General features: G+C 32.8%; 4 protein-coding genes across 6 annotated transcripts in view; 1 reads left to right on the top strand and 3 right to left on the bottom strand.

Annotated features, from left to right (window-relative positions):
* Positions 1 to 141: 141 nt before the first annotated feature.
* LOC122571588 (15-hydroxyprostaglandin dehydrogenase [NAD(+)]-like) lies at positions 142 to 2,930 on the bottom strand. Of its 2 annotated transcripts, none has more exons than XM_043735541.1 (7): positions 2,782 to 2,930; positions 2,179 to 2,324; positions 1,971 to 2,097; positions 1,609 to 1,715; positions 1,356 to 1,529; positions 853 to 1,007; positions 142 to 767 (listed from the first exon to the last, which is right to left on the bottom strand). In XM_043735541.1, exons 1-7 carry the CDS (start codon positions 2,783 to 2,785, stop codon positions 533 to 535), a joined length of 948 nt encoding a protein of 315 aa, XP_043591476.1. In that variant the 5' UTR covers positions 2,786 to 2,930; the 3' UTR covers positions 142 to 532. The 2 variants fall into 2 exon arrangements, with proteins under 2 accessions (XP_043591476.1, XP_043591477.1); XM_043735542.1 differs by lacking the exon at positions 2,782 to 2,930 and adding an exon at positions 2,549 to 2,700.
* A 101-nt stretch (positions 2,931 to 3,031) lies between these two features.
* LOC122571585 (kelch-like protein 10) overlaps positions 3,032 to 23,226 on the top strand; it is a 52,652-nt gene continuing 32,457 nt past the window's right edge. For both annotated transcript variants that reach the window (XM_043735534.1, XM_043735533.1), the window contains exons 1-2: positions 3,032 to 3,310; positions 4,311 to 4,392. The gene's annotated coding sequence lies outside the window, so the exon portion shown is untranslated. The remainder of the gene's footprint in view (positions 3,311 to 4,310; positions 4,393 to 23,226) is intronic.
* On the bottom strand, positions 8,418 to 11,939 carry LOC122571591 (15-hydroxyprostaglandin dehydrogenase [NAD(+)]-like). The gene is made up of 6 exons (XM_043735545.1): positions 11,210 to 11,939; positions 10,703 to 10,829; positions 10,058 to 10,164; positions 9,421 to 9,594; positions 9,195 to 9,325; positions 8,418 to 8,759 (listed from the first exon to the last, which is right to left on the bottom strand). The coding sequence occupies exons 1-6, from the start codon at positions 11,300 to 11,302 to the stop codon at positions 8,585 to 8,587; spliced, it is 807 nt and encodes a 268-aa protein (XP_043591480.1). The 5' UTR covers positions 11,303 to 11,939; the 3' UTR covers positions 8,418 to 8,584.
* LOC122571687 lies at positions 12,213 to 23,078 on the bottom strand. Its single transcript, XM_043735750.1, has 13 exons — positions 22,851 to 23,078; positions 21,402 to 21,528; positions 20,729 to 20,835; positions 20,131 to 20,304; positions 19,542 to 19,699; positions 18,746 to 18,878; positions 16,846 to 17,043; positions 15,896 to 15,994; positions 15,684 to 15,810; positions 15,091 to 15,197; positions 13,909 to 14,082; positions 12,682 to 12,830; positions 12,213 to 12,536 (listed from the first exon to the last, which is right to left on the bottom strand). The coding sequence occupies exons 1-13, from the start codon at positions 22,941 to 22,943 to the stop codon at positions 12,401 to 12,403; spliced, it is 1,782 nt and encodes a 593-aa protein (XP_043591685.1). The 5' UTR covers positions 22,944 to 23,078; the 3' UTR covers positions 12,213 to 12,400.

The raw sequence follows: 23,226 nt of genomic DNA, 5'->3' as shown, positions 1-23,226 counted from the left end.
GTATAATATTTGTCAATTATCATTGCGTTTTTCGTACTGAATGAACAAATTGCTTGTCAAAAAAAGAGAAATGATAACATGAAAAAGCACTTGTAAATTGACATTATTGAACAAAGGTTGAAGAAATAAAAAAAGACTTGATCATATTACAAAACAAATGTCATTATTGTCAACAATTGTAATTATTTAAGAAACCTCTTAAATATGGTCACGTTGATTTTATGTACAAAACATTGAGTATATATGTATGACTATCCGTATAAATACTTAACATTGTATTAATGACTAACAAATACCAAGCAGTCTGCAGCTTGAACCTCTTTTCCTCAACAATTTTTCAAGTGATCGAAAAAGATGCAATTTGATAGTTTCTGTCGACCATCGATAAATTTTCCATTCGAAATTCTCCACGTATGTTACTACGAGGGAATTTTTCAGGCAAGACGACAACACATCGTAGTGGTCCCAGTCTGAGAGCTTCTTGAATATCGCGGAAGATCATCATGATCAAAGATGTTTCGCCATCGTGCCGTCAAGCGCAGCTCATCAGACCTGTTCGCGTATTGTCACAGACTTCTCTAATTGGCCGACCTTTTGTAGTTACCTTGGTCTCAGCCAGCGTGAAATTGTTTTTGTAAGTACGTCGCAAACTACGTGGATTTGGAACATAGACCTCATATGGAGACCGACCATTTTCAATCACCCATATGGTACCGGATTCTGCGATTCTCAGTATCGACATTAGACCCTGAGCTACCACATACGGACTAATTGTAAGAAGAAAAACAGATTTAGTAATGAAAATTAGTTCTGTTAATTTTCAAAGTAAAATTTTTATGGAAAAGGACTCACGTTTGTATCGATAGTTGTTCGAGATTTTTTACGAAGTCCGCCTTCATAACACGAGAAAGTAATCTGTTTGGACTGTTCACTGTGAGAGCGGTTTCTGTCAGACCAGGACACAGAGTTATCACACGAACACCAGTCTTCTCGTACTGGTAAGAATCCTAAAGTAGATTTACATTTGTTTTTTTATTTAATCAAATTTGCAGTTTGTGATGTCGTGTGTTTTGTAGACTGATTATAATTTCTGAAGGAAAGCAAACGATATACGAAATAAAAAACAAATTAAGGTATTAAGAATGAATGATATTTAATGATAAATCAATTTTTTATACCTATTCAAGAATTATTGAGATAGAAATTTGTTCTTTTTTCTTTTCCTTTTCTTTTGTAATTTTTCTTTTCTCTTTTTTTTATAATAACAACTAATAATAACAAGTATTTTAACGATAGTACTTTTAAAACTACGAAATGTATATCATTCGATTACTTCAGCCAAATAAATATCTTACCGCTAAAGATTGTGAAAGACCAATGATAGCATGTTTGGTGGCTGTGTAAATCGGAAGTTGAGCAGTACTTTTAATATCTATATGTTGACTAATATTCACTAAAGTTCCTCCGTGTCCAAGTTGGTCTCTGCTCAAATATTTGGCAGCCAGTAATGCGGTGCAAACCATTCCTCCCTGACACGATCGAAAAGCAATAGAATACGTTTTGATTAAAACAAACGCAAATAAAAAATTAGAGTCCTCCATTACTTACAATATTAACCGCTATTTCTTTTTCCCATCGTCGTTCGTCCAAGATACCGGCATTGTTTACAACAAGATCGATATCGTTCATGAAATTCAAAGCTTCCTCAAAAGCCGCTGTAATTGAAAAACGAATAAAAATTAATATATAGTAAAAAGGAAAAAAAGCACACGCAGGTAATTCATAACATATATCATAATCAGACGGTTTCTAAAATCAAAATATTTATGTCTTTTTTAGATCAAGGTCCAGTCAACCAGTTTGTATCCATCGTATATATTTTATCAGCTATATTTTAGAAACTCGTAAGAACTTATTAATGTGTTATCTAATCAACTATTGCTCTGTATGATACTGTATTTGATGCTCACCAGCCATAAGTTCGTAATTGGAGACATCGACGTGGATAAAGTGCACCTTTTTCTCCCCATAGGACTTTTCTACGCTCGATTCTATTCGCTTTCCGGTTTCAGCATCAATATCTAATATAGTTATTTTCTAAAAATCGATTTAATTTAAATGACAGAATACTTTTAAAATTTGATATTATTTCTGGAATCGATTTACGAAGACACTTACGTTTGTACCGTGTTTCAAAAAATGATTCATAAACGCATTCCCTAAACCTGCAGCGCCGCCTGTGATAAGCACATTTTTTCCCGAAACCATTCCATTTATCGCCTTCTCAGACGAGGAAGACCGTCTGCTTCTAGTGTTTTCATTCTCTGTAAAATTCACGCGCCATTAAAAATATTATTTTACGTTTACGTAACAACTAAACTTTCATAAATAAGTGTTTTAATATTAGAATGTTCGAATGAAATATTTTAAAAGTACTGAAATATTCGAAGATGAAATTGCCACCTTAATAATGACACTTTATTGCGTGACAACTCGTTTCTTCTTCCATTTAATAATAGCTTTTTTTATATAAACAAAAGATATTCACCATATACTGAAAAATCAATTTAAGAATCCTTCGATTTAATTCAACCCAATTATTCAAAATTATTTAATTAACTAATTATCAGGAAAAATTAATTTGAAATTTATTAAGGCGAGAAATTTTAAGCAAAATAATAGCATCTTTTATTTATTTTTCAAACAGAAATCATTCGAGTAAATGGTACTCTTCTTTATCTATTTTATTTATTCACTTTAAAAGTACGCTTTAAAACGTACCCATTCTTGTCTAAAGAAAACCGCAAGAGAATCGGACACACGAGATAACGTTTACAAAGAATCAGAGGCCACAAGACGGGGTCAACGTGTCTCAGCATACTAAAGTTTGATCGGCCTTTGCCGATGGTATTTATAAGCCAAGTCCTGGATTTTTATCGTGAAGGATGCTCCGTGGTTAGATGGATAACAGGGGCCGACTGTTTCTCTCCTCTCGCCGCTTCTATCCACGATGGACGGCGACGAATCGCGAACAGTCGATAGCTTCTCTAATTAACCCTTCCCATCGAAAGTAATTAATTCAGTCGGCATCTCTTATCGCGCATTCGCTGATCGTTCGGAAAGGAATTTCAACGCAGTCGCGGCGTCTGCTCTCGCGATAAACCCAATTAAACTATGCTTCGATGACTGCAGTCTATCGATAAACACGATTTCTTCTGTGTTGTATACGCAGTTTTAATCGTATGCGTCAGGTAAAAGATACGTCAGTGAATGATGTGCTAATAAGAATTTTAGTTAACTACAATCGAAGGTAAAATTTTAATTGAATTCGTTGTATTTTATTATTAATTTGGTAGTTATATTTCTGTATTACGGATATGAATGTTTTGTAATGATACTTTGGATATCTTTCAAATTATTAATTTTGTCCTTTAATGCTTTTTAGGTTATGATGTAAACGTAAATTGATATTGTAATATAAAATTAGTATAATATTATTGTAGTAGTAGTAGATTTTTTTATTTATTAGGATTAGTAAAGTTCAATATCTATATAAAAGTCTACATGTTAAATTGTGGATTCTATTGAAAATATACAAATTATCATAAATCCTTTTCAATTATCAAATTTTGTTGAAAGGTCTTGGAAAATTTAAAGCCATTAGAGGACTTGCAAAAATGAAATTTATATATACTTGGCATTATAACATTTACATTTATATCCGTATTTAAATTACAATTATACGATACGATCACACTATCTTCTCAAAGGCATTATAATTAAATTATGATAGTATATATACATATATATAAACAAGAGAGTATTTATGTTGCGATAATATTAATCGTAATATCAATTAATCATAATTGATAAACTGATAATCTTACTGATAAAATCATAATTGGTATTATGATTAATAATATTAATAATAATAATCATAACAGTTTTAGAGATTAAATAGAATACGTTGCACATTCTTTACTAGATTCTTTATCGTACAGTTACATCATTCTTTCACAGGAATTTCAGGAGAACAGAAAAATTACGAAATAAAGTGTTTTTTTTATGTATTATTATTATTATTTATCTTAGTCCGTGCCTTTCGGCTTTGGACGAACTTTCGGTCTACATTTCTTACATGAAATAAAGTGTTGAAATGTAAATGTAAAGTGTAGAAATGTCGCGTGATATCGATGCTAGATTACTTCATGCGTGTTGTCGATTCTGTAAACGCAATTATAGTGCAGTGATCTTATGATACAAATTCTATGACCTATTCATCTCTCTTATACCATTGGTAATTCCCACAGATCTCGGCGCCTATCCACTTTTCTCGATTCATCGTTGAACTTTGATGGACTGCGAAGGAAGGGCGATTAGGGGAAATCTCTTGTAAGTGCGTCATGTGATATTTTTTGATGTACTAAACTTGATTTATCAATAATTTTTTTCAATCTCTGACTTTACATTTGTTTGTTATACGATAAAAAAAAAGAGGTGGAAGGGAAAATCTGTAATACCGTTGAATCTTGATAATTCGAATCTCAAGGGGAATGCGAAATCTTTTAGTCACCAAGATTTTGTTTTATCGAGTTTTTCAAGTAAGAGAGGTTAGGAAGAAAAATATGATAGTTCGTTACCATTTGTACGTTGCAAATACGTCATGGATTATTAGTTTGCTTTAGAGTTACTTTCCAATCTGATGAATCAAATTTCAAAATATTTTATATATCGCAATACAATATGAATGTAACAGTTTTCTAAGGTAAGCGTTCAAATTAATTTTGCGATGAGTCAGTGTATTCTGACTTGTGGAGGTTTTTACAGCAGAACGGTAGAAAGTGAACGACATTACAGTCCTATAGAGTGTAGAGGATCGAGTCATCAAGGTTCGACCGTATAATTCTTATTAAAATAAGGACAGAGGATAAAGTGACTTTTGAGAAGAATTATATTATTCTAAAGTTCACTTTTCGCGATTATCTTCCTTTTTTATTCTTGGTTCGGTTTTTCTTTTCGTCGCAAAAACCTGAAACTGCCGTTTCGCCGGATATGGTTGGGACTACAGCCTTGGAAAATATAGTTGCGCGGTGTCGTGTGGCGCGCAGCTGCGATAAAGTGTCGACGTACGCGCAGCTCGTGCTTCGAGTTCTGTTATCGCGAAAAAAGTGCATTTAATGTGTTCGTCTCGGCGAAGTTGTGATAAATCGCGGCGAAACCACGCGTTTTAAAGGCGCATCGCGAATCCGGTATGATTCGGTTCGCGGTGAACTTTACTCCGAGTAACAGGCTAGAAACAACGCATTCTCTTTTTCTTCTTCTTTCTTTTTCTCTTTCTTTCCTTGTTCTTTTCTGTTTCGCCTCTTTTATTATAGTTTACTTTTCAACGACTCCTTTTCTGTTTTGCAGTTCGTTGAATTAAATTGATTTTTTAAATAAAATAATTTTCAGTTCTCTCCATTATACTTTCCCTTTTATCTTAATATTTAATTTCTCTTAGTTTCCTTACTTTCGTTTGATTTAACTTTCCTTGTATTTTCTATATCTTCCGCTTTCCATCCTTCTTTTTTTTCTTTAATTTTCACATATTTTATTTCTTCCACTAAAATTTTTAAGAAAAAGCAATGATTTCGACCGTCGAGTTTGATCGCATTGTTACGATATTATTGCATAATCGATTGAAAGTATTAGACGAACGAAGATTCTAATTTTGAATGAAGATTTAGGGTCTGCAGATTTAAAAATGAATTTTTTTTAATATGAATAATTATAAATTTTATAATGCGCCATTTACAATAATAACAGCAACAATCGTTTACTAACATTCAATAAAGATCCTTATATCGATTGAAAATTCTTTGAAAGCTGCAGAAATAGATAAATATAAGTCATTCGTCTCAAGAATACAAATAAGAACAATTCAGTTCTTTACGCGTATTTTTCGAGCTTATCATTTTAGAATAATGACGAAGGACGTACTGTACTTTACGTTTCTCCGATTTTACCGTCGAAATTATTTTTAAAAATAATGTTCGTAAATAAATCATCACCATTCTTATCGTTTGGCATTTAACTGATCAGACAAGTGTTTGAATTCTGCACTAAACGATGTAAAATTTTCCTAACATTCTCAAGAAAATTTCACGTGCAATTGGAAAAAGACCTCGATCTTGGAAGGATTAGAATTATAAAATGACAATTTAGTTAATATTCTTCAAATGAAATTTTCATTGTCCATGATACAATTAATCGAAAAAGAATTCTAAAAGGAACAAGTTCGAAAATGGCAAGAATATTTTTATAAAATTGCTATTATTCATAGTAAACATAGTAAACATATACATAGTAAAATGTCAGGTGCAATTGATTCTGAATCTGCACAGATTCTTTTCTGTATCATATATGTATATATATATATATATACCACGTGGACGTAAATAGTCGTCACCTTTATACAATGACACGTATTACATTAGGTATATACTTGCAAGATTGGTACGCGCGAAAACGTAGGAAGGAACGGGGCCAAGCAGCAATCTCTCAGAGTTGTTGATCTTTTTTTTCTCTCTGTACGATAAAAGATTCGAATCAAAGTTCAAGAGACCCATGGTCTCTCGATCAATCGAGTTTCCAGTGGTCCTTGATAAGAAAATACCGTAACCGCTAGTGTCCAAAAACATATTTTTGCTCCCGCGAAGCGTAGATATTTGAGGGTTCTCAAGCTGAATAAATCATAATTTTGTGGGAAATTTGACGCAGAAAATGAAATCTTTATTCGTGCGAATCATTATTTTTTTTCTTTTTTTTTTTTTTAAAGACTTGGAGAATTATCTAGTTAGTTATTTTTCTTGTTAGAAATGAAGATCGGTCGGGAGAAATATATCACGGCCTAGCCTCGTCGATCTCTTGATTTTTAATTGTTCAATTTTTCAATTCCGACAGAAGGGAATTAAAACTGTTAGTGATACGAGAAACCATTATAATTTTATAACTGTTGAATATGCGAATGAATAGTATGAACATACCGTATAATAGCTTCAGATAGACGACTGTTACGAACATAATAAGAAATATTTAATACAGAAGTTAGTAATAATACCTATAAAACGGAGAGAAGATGTATTAATCAATTCCGCACATTAACGAATGAAGAGTTAAGGTATCGATAATGTTACAGATACTACCGTTTTAAATTTATTTTGCAATTTACGACTATCCGTGCCATCATCTTGTGATAAATAAGCTTATGGAAGCATATCGCGTGTTTTTAGAGAATTTAAATACCGATCGTGTAAACAAGAACGATAGACTTGTTGAATATTAATTTACCTATTAGCAATATTAGTGAATAAATTACGAGTTGTAGGTGTAGACTATAGACTTCTCCTTTAGACAGGTAACGATCGACTAACACGTGGAAGCGAGTACAACGTGATTCCTTGTAAACAAATAAGAAAAGGATATAAAATAAAATTGTTTATTTCTCGGCTTAGTCTTCGGGCAAATGGACTTTGAAAATTTATCGAGTCTACAGGAACGTGGCTGATTCCTGACTGTGTAAAATTAAATAATCGATAGCAATTTGTTGCACGTGTGAAAATATGTTGAAATACAATTTCTTCAGCAGACGCTTTTTCTCCGAGAAAAATAAATTTGAAAAGTTGTCATGCTCGCGTAATAGGTCAATTCTTAACTGAACGCGTTCAAACTCTATTTCCTCGAAAATGTAACCGAGAGTGAAAACATTTCATTCTGTTATATCTATTATTCTATATTCTTTTTTCACGAGGAATCAGCTCGTGCCCAGTTCTATAGTATAGGTCTACGATTTTACGTACTTTCCTCAATTCTGCGTATCTAAAACTAAATTGGCTTGAATATTTGAGATCCACGTTGTTTGTTACGTTGCCACACGATGATAGCGCACATCAACTGGCATGAATTTTTTCGACCGTAGAAAGTTGATTTATCTGACATGCGAAGAAGTCGATAGTTATATCCGACATAATTACTTCCTTTTCTGTCTTTCTTTCATGTATGCTTTCTTAACCTGTTAAATACGAGGACTTCATAGATCAAGTAAGTTGTGAGAAAATTCCTAGTTATTGAAACTAGATATAAGTAAGTTAAATTAAATCTGTTCTTGTTTAAATAAACAAAACAGATAAGTGCGTATATGTATTTGTTAGATACGTAAATCTAGACCAAATTCAAATTTTATACCACGGTGTTCTCTTCGAACGATGCCAATCTTTAAACGCAATCCGCTTTGGGTTTGCGATAATATAAATAAAATAATGAAAGAGAAAGATGACGTATTAGATATGTAAATAATGGGAAAACCTGCGAAAACTTTCAATATCGTTTCCTTTTTTTCTTCGTGTAGTTTGATTCGCCAAGACGATTAAAAACGCGCATTTTCCTTATCGTCATTTATTTATTACATTCAGACACTTTTATCATAAATTATGCAAACATAAAAAACATCATGAGTAAGAGTAATACATAGAAGATAATATATACATCACGCACATAACATAGTAATATAATCTAATAACATAGTCTATTTACAGAATTCAGTGATTTAATCTACTTGCATTTTACGCTCGTTTTCTTCCAATATGGAGTCATTATGCTTTTGCGGTAGGCTGTCGAACAATTGTATCTCGTAGACGGGTTTTCCATCCTCGCTGATCCATATACTTCCGTTCTGAGCGCATCTCACCACGTAAACCAGTCCGTGCGCCACGCTGTCCACTCTGATACAATAAAGCGGCTTGATAATAGTAAGAAGGACATAGAAATAACAATAAAGGTAATAACAAGAAATGTATTAGATAGAGTTCGAGAGTTAGCGTCAATTTTTAGGCGAACTTTGCTAAAGTGTGTAATTAATGCTCGAATTTTAGCTTCGAAGAGTCTTCCAACGCGTTCTTCACGCAATCAATCGTCGCTCATCAATGCAAAAATACATTCTGCTCTTCTTCATCCTTGAAATACTATAATTTTCAAAAAATCCCAATCAATTGCAACAAACTTATTCTCCAAAGACACGTGAAAAGGTACAAGATTCTCATCTCAATGTAATCCGAATATTTTTCTTAATTATTCGAAAAACAAGCTCTGTCAAAATTCTTCCAAACTTTTAGTTCGAAAACCAAACATTTGTGTAATAGTTACTTCGTTGAAAATACCTTCGGAAATATTTCTGTATCAGTTGATCTTGCGACAGATTTGCTCCAGAATTTTTTACATTGGACATCTGAGAAAGCTCGGGACACAGGACTATTATTCTTACTCCAGTCCTTTCGTAATGATATGGTTGCTGCAAAATTACCATCGAAATTAAGGATCGAAGTGCGGAGAGGCATGAAGTTGAGAATAACTGTGTACGACGTTTCTCGATGAACCATAACATACCGCGAACGAACGGCTGAAGCTAACCACTGCATGTTTCGTAGCGGAATATACTGGAAGCTGAGATAAGGAATACAGACCAGCCACAGACGATATATTGACGATAACACCGCCTTTTCCACCGGAGTCCTTTTGCATTTGTTGGATTCCTAGAAGCGTCGCTCGTATCACCGCTGTCTACACAAATCGATCTCAATTAACGAATTGCAACAATAAATCGTAAGACGTTCGATATCATCGATATTACGCTGTTTCTGATCAGATTTTCCTGAACGAAATGCTAGATATTTTTCTTTTAGTCGCAAGATTTTATATCTACACAGTAAATAATTATTCGTCGTTGAAATTATTTGCAGGAAATGCAATAGAAATTCATATAATTATTCAAGCTATTTTACTTCGTTTATTTAATTTACTTTTAATTTCGCTGAAACTCCTAAGTTTTAACTTCTACACTTATGCGTTATCTTTCTTTCTTTCTATTTTGTTTGTTAATTTATTAGTTAAATAATGGAGAATCCGAGATAACAGAAGTGTGAAAGAAATTTGGAAGGTTTCAGCCATCTCTGATCCTAAGCTCTCTATTCTGTTGCAAGAATATTACATTCGGACAAACGTCGTTGTTCTTGTTGTTGCTTACCACGTTTACATCGATGGTTTTAGTGAAATCGCTCTCGTTAATGACACCAGCATTGTTCACTAGAATCTCCAGGCCGCCGAGTGTCTTCACAGCTCTCTTGAAAGTATCTGTTACTCAAATTAAGCATAATTTGACGCTATTATTTTTCGTAGATCCGAGGGAACAGGTATTTGGATAGTTTTAATCAACTATTTAAATACCTAATGATTGATAGCATATTAAAACGCAGCGTGAATCAATAATATACTGTCATATTAATTGACGAGTATTTTAATAAATATGCTAATAATCCACATAATTTATAATGATTCATACCGTACCTGGCAATAACTTTGCGTGCTAAAACATATTCATATTAATTAACATAATATATCGAATTAAGTAGGATAACTATCGACATCTGAAGCAACATCGAAAGAAAACCAATATAAAAACCAAAGAATCTTCCAAAGTATTTAGAGAGTCCCCTTTTAAGGGGTCGAACCATCTCTCACGAATTCCTTAAAAAGTCACTTCATCAGTTTCTTCAACAACGTTCAACAAACATCTCAGACAAAATCAAACTCATTGTCGTCAGTCACAACGTCGCACATGAAAACTTGTATTCAATAATTATAAGATTACGCCGTATGAAAATATAATTACCATCGAATTCGGAATTGTTCGCGACATCGCACTGGAAGAATATAGCACGATTGCGGCCGAATTCTGTGTTCAGCACGTTCATCGCTTCCTTGCCAGCTACCTCCTCGATGTCTATCATTGCTATTACCTGTAATTATTTTCCATTACGAGTACACGCATCCATGTTTCGTGTAAATCTTTTATATCTTTTCTAATCCCTGTACCAGACACTCTCCGTTAAAGTGTTAAACTTTGTTTTATTTTCTTTCTGCAGACACGATCGTCATTGAAGAGTTTTTGAGAAAAAAGAAAGTCGGTAAGATAAAATGGTGAATCGAGTGAACTGTATTGCAAGTGTTTTAGTTTTAGTTTTTTTTTTTTTTTCTTTTTTTCATATCAGCTACTTTCGAATCGATCATTATAGAGAATTCTGAAAGAACTTGGTTCTCTTCATACTTGTGAAAATCGAACGAACATGTCACTCTCTCAGAAAGTTTCTCGATGATTATCAAGATGACAAGTACTTACGGATGCACCATTTCGCAACAGTTCTCTGCTAATAGTCATACCCAAGCCACCTGCAGCTCCCGTTACAATGACTCTTTTATCCTTGATTTGCATATTTTACTATATTATGCCTTTGTTGCGAGGAAAAATATGAAATAAATAGCCGACACTTTCTTTTCGTTCAAAATAATATAAATACGGCAGGAATCGCGTACTCGGAGTACTGTAAATTATTTTCACCATATGGTTTCCTTTTAAAAGAGTCAAACTTGTCGATCAAATACGCGATATGGTAAACTTAAAACGTTTGTGAAACAGCCTGGCACGATTTTCACTATAAAATGATTGCCGTTTTAATTGTCTCATTTACGTAGATAGGGAAACGAGAGATAAAAGAATCTAAAGAGAATTGCGAGAGAGAGAGAGAGGGAGAGAGAGAGAGAGAAAGAGAGAGAGGAAACAAAGAAATCTAAAGGTGAATTATTGAAATTGAAAATCGAAACAGACAGTGTCTTAGTAGTTACTGGATGTGTTTCTGTACTGAAAGTATTTCGTATCGAGCTGATACGAAAGAAGTTGTTTTCGTGTCGCGATCTTCGACCTCTTGCGCGCCATGATGTTTAACAAGGGCACGAATCGTTCGCTATCTGCATCGATGATCCATTGCAACATGCGTCGTCCCTTGATCTTTATTGCTTACGAGAGCCGTGAGAAGCTTTGACGTGTAGTTTAGCACTTTTTGACGATCATTGAAATAGTTCTACTTAGTGGTAAGTTTAATTTTCATTTTACTTACGAAAAAGTGAATATTTTTGTGATTTACAGTGGCGTATAAAAGTTTCTGGCAAGATAGATTTTTCACTTTGTACTCTAAAGGCGATCTTCTATCAAATAATTTTGACCAATAAAGTAATTATATAGCAGCGTTTATTTCCTGCGATATTCTTATACTCAGTTCTAGTTACAATTCTTAAAGATATCGCTTTTAGCATATAACGTGAAAAATCTATCCGACACGATAGGCTTTTTCTTTCAATAATTTATTTATTTTAAGAAAAATGTCTTTTTTACGTTATATATGCTTGTATATAGGTTGTAATTTGCTAAAGTACGTTAAATACCATTATTTGAATTTCAGTTGTTTCAGAAGTCTTCTTTAAGTACAAAATGGGACAAATTAATAATACAATATAAAAGATTAGTCATTCGTCTTTAGAGCTTCACCTCCACCTTTTTGTAAGGTGGAAACTCAACAGCGTATGGTGGTTCTTTGTTTTCAATGACCCAGACAGCTCCATTTTCACCTTTCAAGAGAAACTGTACCATGCCTCTTCCTACGTGTTGCGTTCTGGTGATATAAAAACAAAAACAATATACTGTAATATCATTTATATTACATTAAGAGCACAATTTCATTTTCTCTATATTCAAACAACTTTAGATTACGTTCAAAACTGTGAGACGAAGTGAGTAACATGTAAGTGAGTACTTACGATTGTATCGGCAGTGATTCTAGCAATGTTTTAATAGTATTTTGATCAACAAAGTCTAAACATTTCTCTGTCACATCATCCAGGAGCGCCGTTGCTGTGGCACCAGGGCAAAGCACAAGAATGCGAACGCCAGTTTTGTCGAAGTGTTCCTGAGACAATTAGTATAAACGTATAAATTTTTGGGTCAGTATTCTTGTAAAATTACAAAAACTATTTCTATATACTCTAATTATCCAATGAAAGGTTCTTCTTTATCAGATTCCACCTTTCATTTACATAGCATTAAATTTGTTTTGTCATACGAAACTACTGTCAAACGTTATGAAACGTAATACATTTACATATCAGATTCTACCTCTCATTTACATAGCATTAAATTTTTCTTCGTTATACGATATTACTGTCGAATGTTGTGAAACGTAATACATTTACATGGAATCAGTTAGTTAGTATATAAACGCTATAATACAAAATGGAAATTCTTAAATAAACCAATACATATATATGTATATATGCATTATCTCAAATAGGGCTTACAGTATATAGCTTTTATATAAGATTTAATGTATACTTGTTAATTCTAAATTTATACTTCATTTTCTGAAAATAAATCCTATGACAAAACTGGCAAAAGTTATGGCCACGAATCTCTATCAGCCGTTTCTTCAATCTGACAATATACATTTGTTTATACAGGGATGATGTACGATAAGTGTTAATTCAGCACGTTGAAGTAAAAAGGAAAATTCATATAAACACACACTGAGCATCAGCTTGTTTTCGAGTTTCGTGTTTATTTTGTAATGCGAAATTACTCGAATGAACGATTTCGTGGCAAACGGATGATAGATCGTGCTGGTTTTATTCGATTCATTCAATCCATAATCATTCGATCAAAAGAGAATGAATTCATTCGATTATTAGCTACGATAGCGTTGAAAATCTCCGTCAATCTGGCGACCAAGATTGCCTACAAATCGTAAAAAATTGTAAGCTGTTCGAACAAACTCGACGATCTACGATGTCTTGTTGAAAAATTGGAACAATTTCACTAAACGTAGGTATGTAACTATTATAGGTAAACATAAAACAAGCTGTTATTCAAGAACGAGGTCATACGTTGGAAATGTATTTATATGAACGCTTTTTTCTTTATTTTAGAATGCTGAATCAACTCTTATCGTGCTTTTTACGTGTCCCGATCTACTCTATATGTATTATAGTTACCTGTATGCAACGGCTGAACGCCAAGATAGTGTGTTTGCTGCTACAATAAATAGGTATTTCAGAGAAGATTTTCAGAGCCACGATCGATGCGATGTTTACTATGGTGCCTCCTTTGCCACCTTTGTGTTTGCCCATATAATCCAAAGCGAGCAAAGATCCTTGGATTACGCCGTTCTTAAATTGAAACAATTGATGAAATTACCAATCAACATTAATACATTATCAAAAATTAGTAATTATAAATTAATGTTATTACCAATGATGCTACAGTGGTGTCATGTTAGTTTTTAAACTAAGTTTCCAGAAAGACGAACTCATCAAATGCGTGTTACCTTCTTTGCTACATTACATAAGTACATTATTAATATTCTATTGTGAGGATGATATGAAAAATGAAGACAATTTGTGGAGAACACGACTGTGTCTTCTGAACGACTCAATTATTAGCCTAATTATTACTATGACTAAGCTATAAACGAAAATTTAAGGATACAAAGAAGTACAGAATGTGCGTAATGTATGTAACATAAAAAAATATATAAAATATCGAGGGCAAAGAAAGAAGTACAAAACAAGGATCCATATACCTCCACGGTATATCTAATAACTTTGCATTAAATTTAAAGTCCGTTTACAGATTTAGAGAAATGGTTTGCCAGCTGTCATCTGAGATATGATATATTCAGTTGAAATTATTAAGTTTTTCTATAAACATCGTAGAAGCTATCCTTCGAAACCAGTCGATCGTCATAGCGTTAAATGATTTTTCAATTTTACAACATGAAACATACCGATGCATTTTTCAGGATAATTGTTTCAATCACCTTGTATATGATTTGAAGCTAATGTTAATCACTTAACCACATTTCTTTTTTTTTTATAGAGTTTTTACTTTCTACAATTTTTCATTAATTATCTTATTTACATCGTTAATGTTGTAATTTTTCTAATTACATATATAATAATACAAAACATGCGAATACGAAATAATAATTTTTCTAACGTGAAGCAAGTAACGAACGGTATTATTTCTTCGGTTTTACAGCATAAAGTATGCAAATTTCAGAATATGCTTATAAAGCTAAGGTAATCGATAATGTTCTTCGTCAATGAATACTTTAACTTCTTCTCTACATCTCAACAGACTGTGACATTTTCTTTCGTTAAAAATGTTGTACTTACAATGTTAACGCCAATAGTTCGCTGCCATTTTATGTCATTAAGTAAACCAGCATTGTTAATAAGAATGTCCAGGCCACCCAGAGTATCCCAAACCTTTTTGAAGGTCGCTGTAAAATTATAGTAAATTATAATCCGGTGAACTGAGAAAGAACAAATATATAATTATCCATTCTTAATTCTCAATTAGTGATGCAAAGTAAAATTACATTATCACTGTTATAGTATATCATTAGTCAAGTTAGAAATAAATTTGGAAATATATACAAATGTTACAGGATATTTAATACAAGTATATAAACTATCTAATTTCAATGTATAAAGGCAAACGACCGACAAGAAACTATTCATTCCAAAATAGTGAATGATAATTGTATCTGATTTCGCACATTCTTTTGATTGGATAGTTACTTTTTGGAAAATCACAATTATCAATAACAAAAGATTTGGTCGATACGTTAAATCGAGAACCCAAATAACGGGGAAGAATGACGTTACTTTGAAAAACAACAGAGAACGAATATAAATACGTCTGAATGAATCGAAAGTATATTTTTGACAGGAATAGCTATGTGTAGTAGCTTATTTCAAAATACCTTCAAATTGTTCAGCATTGCTCACATCACATGGGAAATATTTAGCGGTTCCTTTGCCGAATTCCATTTCCAATTGGGACACTGCCACTTGTACGGACGAGTTGTCTAAGTCTATGATAGCAACTACCTATAAACGATATCATTATTTTTTAACAAACGATAAGACCGTGACAGGAAGAGAAGATTTTCATGATTTATTTATAAAAATTTACCTTCGCTCCATCTTGCAATAGTCTCTCAGCATAAATTAAACCGAGTCCACTACCTCCACCGGTGATCAAAACGGTCTTGTCCTGTACGTTGTTCATTATCTGAAAAGAAATTTGTCCTCTTCATTGTTGTTCCATGGAGAAAAGAAGTAAGAAAACACGAGAAAGAGATGCTAAGCAAAGAACGTGTAAAAGTTCTGACTTTCAATAATTTATTAAATTAGATTTATTAATCTTCTGATGATGAAATATCACTCTCTTACATGCTGACTGTACTTTCAGTGTTCTTGTTTACGATGATACGGAGCGTGAGAATAATATTTCTCGTTCGCCAGTTCTGTACGATATGTCTATTGCTTGAAAAGGTTTTATAAGGTAACTAAGATATATAAGATTTACGACAGAATCTTCCTATTGGTTGATTTGCAATGATAGTGATAGCAAGAAGTAGTGGGAGAAGATCACGTTTGTGACGTTGGTGGAAGACTACGGTATTTCTTACATTTTCATATTATCATCTAGCATCTATCTTACGTGAATATGTATTTTTCGCTCTTTTTCAATGTATTATTCATAAAGTTGAAAAAAGAAAAAGTTCACGGAAAAAAAATTCTGCCGCATCTAAATTAATATTGCTCCTATTTAATTGTTCAATGGATGGAAAAAATACAAATTTTCGATTCGCCATTCTGTCTTATACAGCTATTTTCCATGAAACATTTTTTTTTCCATTCGATTTGTTTCGAAACAACATTTTCTATTTAACGATAAATGACAATACGTACATTGAATAACGATTATACTGCAACTGTCGTTAGTTATCAGTGTCGATATCTAAACTGAAATAAAAAGCTATTGACTCAGGTATTAAAAATAAAAATGAAAACGAAAAAGTTCGAATAACTCTGAATTAAAGAGAGAAACATCGATAATCACTTTCATGAAACACTTACCGTGATTTCTGCAAAATATTCGGTTTTCCAGTAGACGGATCTGAATGGTCGTTCGAAATCAAAGAAGGACTGATTACAGAATGAAATTATATAAAATAATATGTGTTTTGGAAAGATTAATATGGAGCAATGTGTTATATAAAAGCGCATATACATAAATACGTAATGTCGATTAACATGTAAGAGCATGTAAACAGGGGATTAATTTTAAATTTGAAATCTAAGTTATTTGCGCCACTACTAAAGGTAAGCAAATTTGACTAACGATAAGAAGCTTTCTAGATATTGTTGAAGGCTATCCTGGCTGATCCCTGCAAAGTCATTCACATTTCCTTAAGTGGATCTACATATCTTTTTTTTTTTTATGCACCAGTCTTTGTGATATTCATTTTTGTTCTCGCCAAAAAATATGAACATAATTTTGCCTAAAAATGATTAGTTTAAGAGAGATATGTTGACCTTATCTTTATTGGAAGACAAGAAATGACAAGGAGACATGAACACAGGGATGCCGTTTTGCGTTTTTGCTTATTTTCAATGCGATAAGTCTAATAAAATTAGTCAGTCTTTGTTATTGTTAGCATTTAACAGCAGAAATAGCTTGGATGTTCGATTTAAAATTAACGCCCTGTATATGTAATAATTTGTTTTACGCCTTTTTGATTTGATTTTACATGCGCCTTTCGTAATAAGAATAATCATTTGATAAAAATAAACTGCGTACAGTTAAAACGAATAAAATATATTTTCATCGTTTTAGATTTTCATATATTCTCTTCTTCTTCTGTTTTAATTATAATGTACATTATATCACGCTGTTACTTGTAGTTGTAACACACGAAGACACTTGGAACATTATATAACAAATAAATAATTATTAACGTAAATTATATTTATTGACCTTTCAACTATTATTTTGTATCGAACAGTAAGATTTATTATAAATTTTCAATTTCGTCCAGAACGCTTTTTCAGACAATTTACATTGTCGTATTTTATTTTTTAATATTAAGAAGGGGAATCCCAAACGATATGTCTAGCATCTGCTTTTTACTTGCAATGAAGATAGGAGTATTTAAAATATAATAAATTATGGAAATCACGCGTGTCTTAATACCAGAATGTATGATTGTTTTCTTTCTTAAAATATAGAAAATTATGAGAAAAGAAAATACACATACAGAATGCACATAATATGCAAAGATACATAAAACATCCAAAGCATTTATAGTACTCGTTATACTATTTGCTAGGTAAAATGATTCTTTACCTAGATTATATTCTTTCAATTACATATCCAATAATACGAACTTGCATAAATATTATATACATAATCAAATAATAACACTTACAAAATAGTAAATATGAAATATCTGCGTGAATTATGATTCGATTGCTGTATACACTGAACCGATTATGTTAAGAGTTCAGGAGGCAATAATTATCAATGTATATTTTCTTTCTTTAAACGTTAATGAAGAAGAAAATTACAAGAAAAATTAGAAATTAAAAAGATTAAAAATTAAAAAGAAGCACGTACTGAACTCACGTATATAACGGCGCTAGACTTGGATTTTTTTAACTTAATTTACATATATAACTACATATCAGATCATATGTGTACGTGAACGTACACCATGTACAGAGAATCGTGATGTCACAAAGATGGCGGGCAAGAAACGCGCGTTTCCAAGTGATTCAAATATCGGCAAAGTTTCAACTTAATCATATTGTTTAATAACTAAATATATATAACGAAAATATTATTAATATAAATTTTCAATAAAAAAGGAATGATACAGCAATAGAATTCAATCGGTCTTTGCTATCCAAAAGTCAAATCAGTATCTAATTAATAATATTTTAACTAGGTTTGTCTCTCTGGTTACACTAATGTTTATATAGGGACTTTTAAGGCGCTATAACTAGGAATTTCGATCGCGTATGCAGGTTGATTGTTTTCGATGACGTAAATGGCGCCGTTCTTCCCGTGTTCGATTAATTGGATAATAGCAGTGGCTACATGTTCTGGCCTGTTAACAAATATTATTTCATTCAAATAGATGCATTTTCTAATGGAATCAGACGAGTCAATATATCACGTGTACATTGAAATTAATATGTGAAATAATTAATTTAACTATAATAATCTATTTTTTTCAGATATAGTAAGATAAGACAAGATAAGATATAATATATTATTTTCAGAACTAAATTATATTTTGGTAGTATTCTAGATATTAGTATTTATATATTAAGTATTTTAAGAACACCAAACAATGATATGTTGTTTAGTCGGTGTCTAGTATGAATGAAAAATGGAAAATCAGTAAAGAGAAAGCAATTTTAAATAAGATATACATGATTTACTTCCGATAGAATTGAAACGATACGTAAAGAGCAGGGAATCCCTAAACCTTAAACAGATATATCGTGTTATATCTAAGAGAATGTCATTTATGTGATATTATTTTCAACGAAAGCTGTAAACATTGAAAATTTTGTTAAGATTTTCATAAGCTACTTCATCTGCAACGACAAAATAAATGATTTTTTTTGTACGACAATTTTGTATAAAATTGAAAATTGAAGAATTGGAAATTAAAAATGTATAATATTGCAAATAAACTTATGTTCGATGCTGTAGCTGTTTTCTCAAAAAATTCATGGAATTTTAATCTGTACTCTCTGCTTACGGTTGTTTCTGCATAGAGGCCATTGCTATAGCCGCGGTTTCTTCATCGAGAAGATCCATAGCGTGTTCTTTGGAGGACATAAATCTGGCAGCCATAGCTGTGGTCGTTAGTCCAGGACATATCGTCAGCATACGGATACCAGTTTTCTCATAATAATGCTATGTTGGAGAATAAAATGTTTTTTTTTTTTCAGAAATCTTATCCACAGAAATGGCAATTGTGAGAATAATTTCACTCCATTAAGAAGGTACGCACTTACATATGAACATAGAAAATACAAAAGCTTATTGCGTAACTGTGTATGTTCTATTTTATTTTAAAAGTGTCACAACTGGGAAAAAATACATTTTCCGGGACATATTAAAAATTTCAATTTTATGTTTATTTTAACTTAGAAGATATCGCGAAGCTTTCAGAAAATATGTTCAAAACGTATCCAGAATATTGCCAGACATTTTTGAAATACCTTTGTATTTGAGTACGAGACATAAAAGCAAAGTAAAGTGCAAAGTATTTTCATGTATTTTAAACTTTCATTTTTTTGTATATTGATACTCAAAGTAGAATTTTTTCTTTTTACTTTTTTTACCTTCAACGACTGAGTGAAACCAACAATGGCGTACTGCGTCCCGCCATAAATTGGCGCTATGGGGATGCCCTCGAGGCCAGCTACAGAGGACATGTTTACGATGACTCCACCATTGCCACCCTTATACTTCCCCATAATATGTAATCCCAAGATAGTTCCATGAACGATGCCTTTCTACCAGCGGCAAACAAATTAATTATTAATCCTTAAAAACTATGAATGAAGCAGATCACTTTTATATCATCATGGATGAGATTGTTATCACGATAATTTGTCTTTCATTTTTATGTATTGATAAAATTGATAAAATTAAAAAATATTGCTATCGAAGGGGCTGCTGAATTTGAATAAGTTATTTAAATAAGTTTGCAAAATTAATAAAGGAACCGAATTCCTTTATTAATACCGATTTGCATACTTATTGCTAAATATGTAAATGGATTCGGAAAGTAGAAATTATAGATACGTATTTTAAATACCGAATTACGGGGATAGACATAGAAATATTTTTTAGCCACGTTATCACTCTAAGTAGCAAAAGTTATATATATATATTTATTTATATAATATTTGTATGCAGGATACAGAAATTTCTTACGTAGTTGACATCAACCATTATTTCCCAATCCGCATCGTCCATAATGCCCGCGATGTTGACGAGAATATCTAATGTCTCGTACATGTCGACAACTTTTTTGAACGATTCTGCATATAAATTAAAATTAGTGATAAATATTATGCATTACAACGCTATATAAAGGGTAAATAAAAATGTAGTGTATCAATTAATTATTGGACATAAACTCCTACACTCCTACACTTGATAAACGTTAAGAATACACGTGGATTCGTGAAATGCAAATTTTATTACGGATTGAATCATGTTTATGCTAATGAGCAAAAAATATTTAGATATACATAAATACATAAAAGCTACGTAAGCACCATATATAAAGAGCTATTTATCTTTTCGTTCGTGATAATTGACTTTGGACTATATTATCTAACAACAATCTTCACGAAATTTTCTATTGTGATCGTCGTTTGTTTGACAACATTGATTTAGAAGAAAACGATCGTTCCATCGGTTCCAGCTTATATAGATTTATTTCAGTATTATGCTGCAACATGCTTTCAAGATGTATCGTTTATTATGATAATACGATTTTTCCTTTTGTCGTGTGTTCTCGTTTCTTACGACTGCGATAATCGTATTCAATCAATCTAAATCTTATCAAGAGATAAAGAAAATTTTAATAATTTGCATGTACCTTTAAGTTTTTCGCTCTTCGACACATCGCAGGCGATGAAGATGGCGCGGTCTTTGCCAAACTCGTTGTTCAATTCAGCGGCTGCGCTCTCACCACCGGAATCGTTCAGATCCAACAGAGCCACCGTCTAAAATACATAAAGGTACATTTATCACGCTCAGCTGGTTTGCTCAGAGAATTTGCACATTTACCATAGAACAATTGGATGAAAAAAGATTGATAGAGACAGAAGGACCACCCAACCTTGTCTAATCGAAACACGCGTATGACCGAGTCTTCTGACTCAATTTCGAATTAAAGCTTCGTGTACGAAGTCAAACATAGACTTTACGGATAAACTTGACTTTGAAACTGAACTGTGATCCGAATGACTATGATTATCGATGTAGTCGCTTAAATATCATGTTTACCCCCAAATGACTTTCTTCTTCTCATCCCAGAGGTCAGCTTGCCGATCGACAATCTCGGTCTTCTAGCGTTACCGATTAGAACGTTATTCCAAAAGAATTAGAATCTCAACGATCCTCGCGACTTCCCCATGGAATTCGTTATTTTCGAAGCAGAGGCGAAGAATTTGTACGAACCCTTATGGTGGTCCTTCCTACTATTTCCGAAAATCTCTTCCAAGTCCTGATTTTAGACGTATAGCGTTCTTACAACGTTTACCTGATCGATCGATAAGCTAATCTTATACCTTCTTTTTGAATATTATCACTAAAACTTCAGAAAAGATCAAGAAAAGCCTCTTATCTGATATTTATCGATATAATTATTTATAATTGGAATTATGTACATACATACATATATATATATATATACTTCTCTATACTAATTTTAGGACACATTTTTTCAGATGAATTCGCGTGTAGAAGACTTGGCAAAAATCAAAGGTCAAGTTAATTGAGCGCGACTTTTGTGTCACTTGCACCTACATACAAAGTTACTTGCAATCTACTATTCTCAATCCTACGGAGCACTTTGGCCACGATGTTAAAATTAATTTATTACTACTGTTTATTTTAATAAACCGTAACTAACCAGTTGGGATAATCAAGGTGCTGCTAACACTATAACATTATATAACATAACGTGTAACATTATATAAGTTATTGCTCCTAAATGGATTAAGAGGAATAGTCAGGTTATGAGAATTTCGATTCCTAACGCCGCTGCAATTTTCAACAACTTTCTACATTTCAATCTCGCTCTCGTTCTAGCAACAAACATGATTTGTACGATCAAAGATGATATTCAAAGTAGAATCGAGTAGGCAAGCTATGCGTACCAATAAGTATGTTTCCATATTTTGTTGAAACTTAGGATATCTCCTAACGTTAGGAAAATATAATTGTGTGGAAAATGAGCGAAAGAACATAACAAGATTAAGAATCGAAACTCTCTGGATCTACTATATAACCATTGTTGCTACGATTTATTAAGTTTTATTACCTTCGCTCCATTTCGAAGGAGTTTCCGGGCGGCGCAGAAGCCGATTCCGTTCGCTCCGCCGGTGACGAGCGCGATCTTACCCTCGATATTCATGATCGATCGCTGGCAAAGAAACGAATGTTTCCCCGTTTTATTTCTCACCAGATACGACGGTGGTTCCCGCGGCGTTCACGCGCGAAACCTCGCGAATCGAATATATCTTGGCGGCTGGTTCTTACGGCGACAGGTGACAACGGTGACCGATGAAACACGAGAAATCGAGAATAAATCGTACCGAGATCGAATGTCTTTCGTGGTCATCTGACGGGTAATGTGACCGCGAATCTGCGGGTAAACAGGATCGAATTATACGCCGATCGATGGAGAAAAAATTCGG

The sequence above is a fragment of the Bombus pyrosoma genome, linkage group LG10 (assembly GCF_014825855.1).
Source record: "Bombus pyrosoma isolate SC7728 linkage group LG10, ASM1482585v1, whole genome shotgun sequence".
NCBI classification, from domain to species: Eukaryota; Metazoa; Arthropoda; class Insecta; order Hymenoptera; family Apidae; genus Bombus; species Bombus pyrosoma.
This window is presented reverse-complemented; position numbering and strand designations above follow the sequence as displayed.

Coding starts and splice junctions, on each gene's coding strand:
- LOC122571588 (XM_043735541.1), bottom strand. Junction 1,716..1,970: donor CAATTACGAACTTATGGCTG/GTGAGCATCAAA, acceptor TTTCAATTACAG/CGGCTTTTGAGGAAGCTTTG. Junction 1,530..1,608: donor AAGAAATAGCGGTTAATATT/GTAAGTAATGGA, acceptor CGATCGTGTCAG/GGAGGAATGGTTTGCACCGC.
- LOC122571591 (XM_043735545.1), bottom strand. CDS start 11,302: ATGCAAATCAAGGATAAAAGAGTCATTGTAACGGGAGCTGCAGGTGGC. Junction 10,830..11,209: donor TGTTGCGAAATGGTGCATCC/GTAAGTACTTGT, acceptor AAATAATTACAG/GTAATAGCAATGATAGACAT. Junction 10,165..10,702: donor GAACAATTCCGAATTCGATG/GTAATTATATTT, acceptor TTTGAGTAACAG/ATACTTTCAAGAGAGCTGTG.
- LOC122571687 (XM_043735750.1), bottom strand. CDS start 22,943: ATGAATATCGAGGGTAAGATCGCGCTCGTCACCGGCGGAGCGAACGGA. Junction 18,879..19,541: donor GCCTCTATGCAGAAACAACC/GTAAGCAGAGAG, acceptor ATTTGTTAACAG/GCCAGAACATGTAGCCACTG. Junction 15,811..15,895: donor TATTGCAAGATGGAGCGAAG/GTAAATTTTTAT, acceptor TATCGTTTATAG/GTAGTTGCTATCATAGACTT.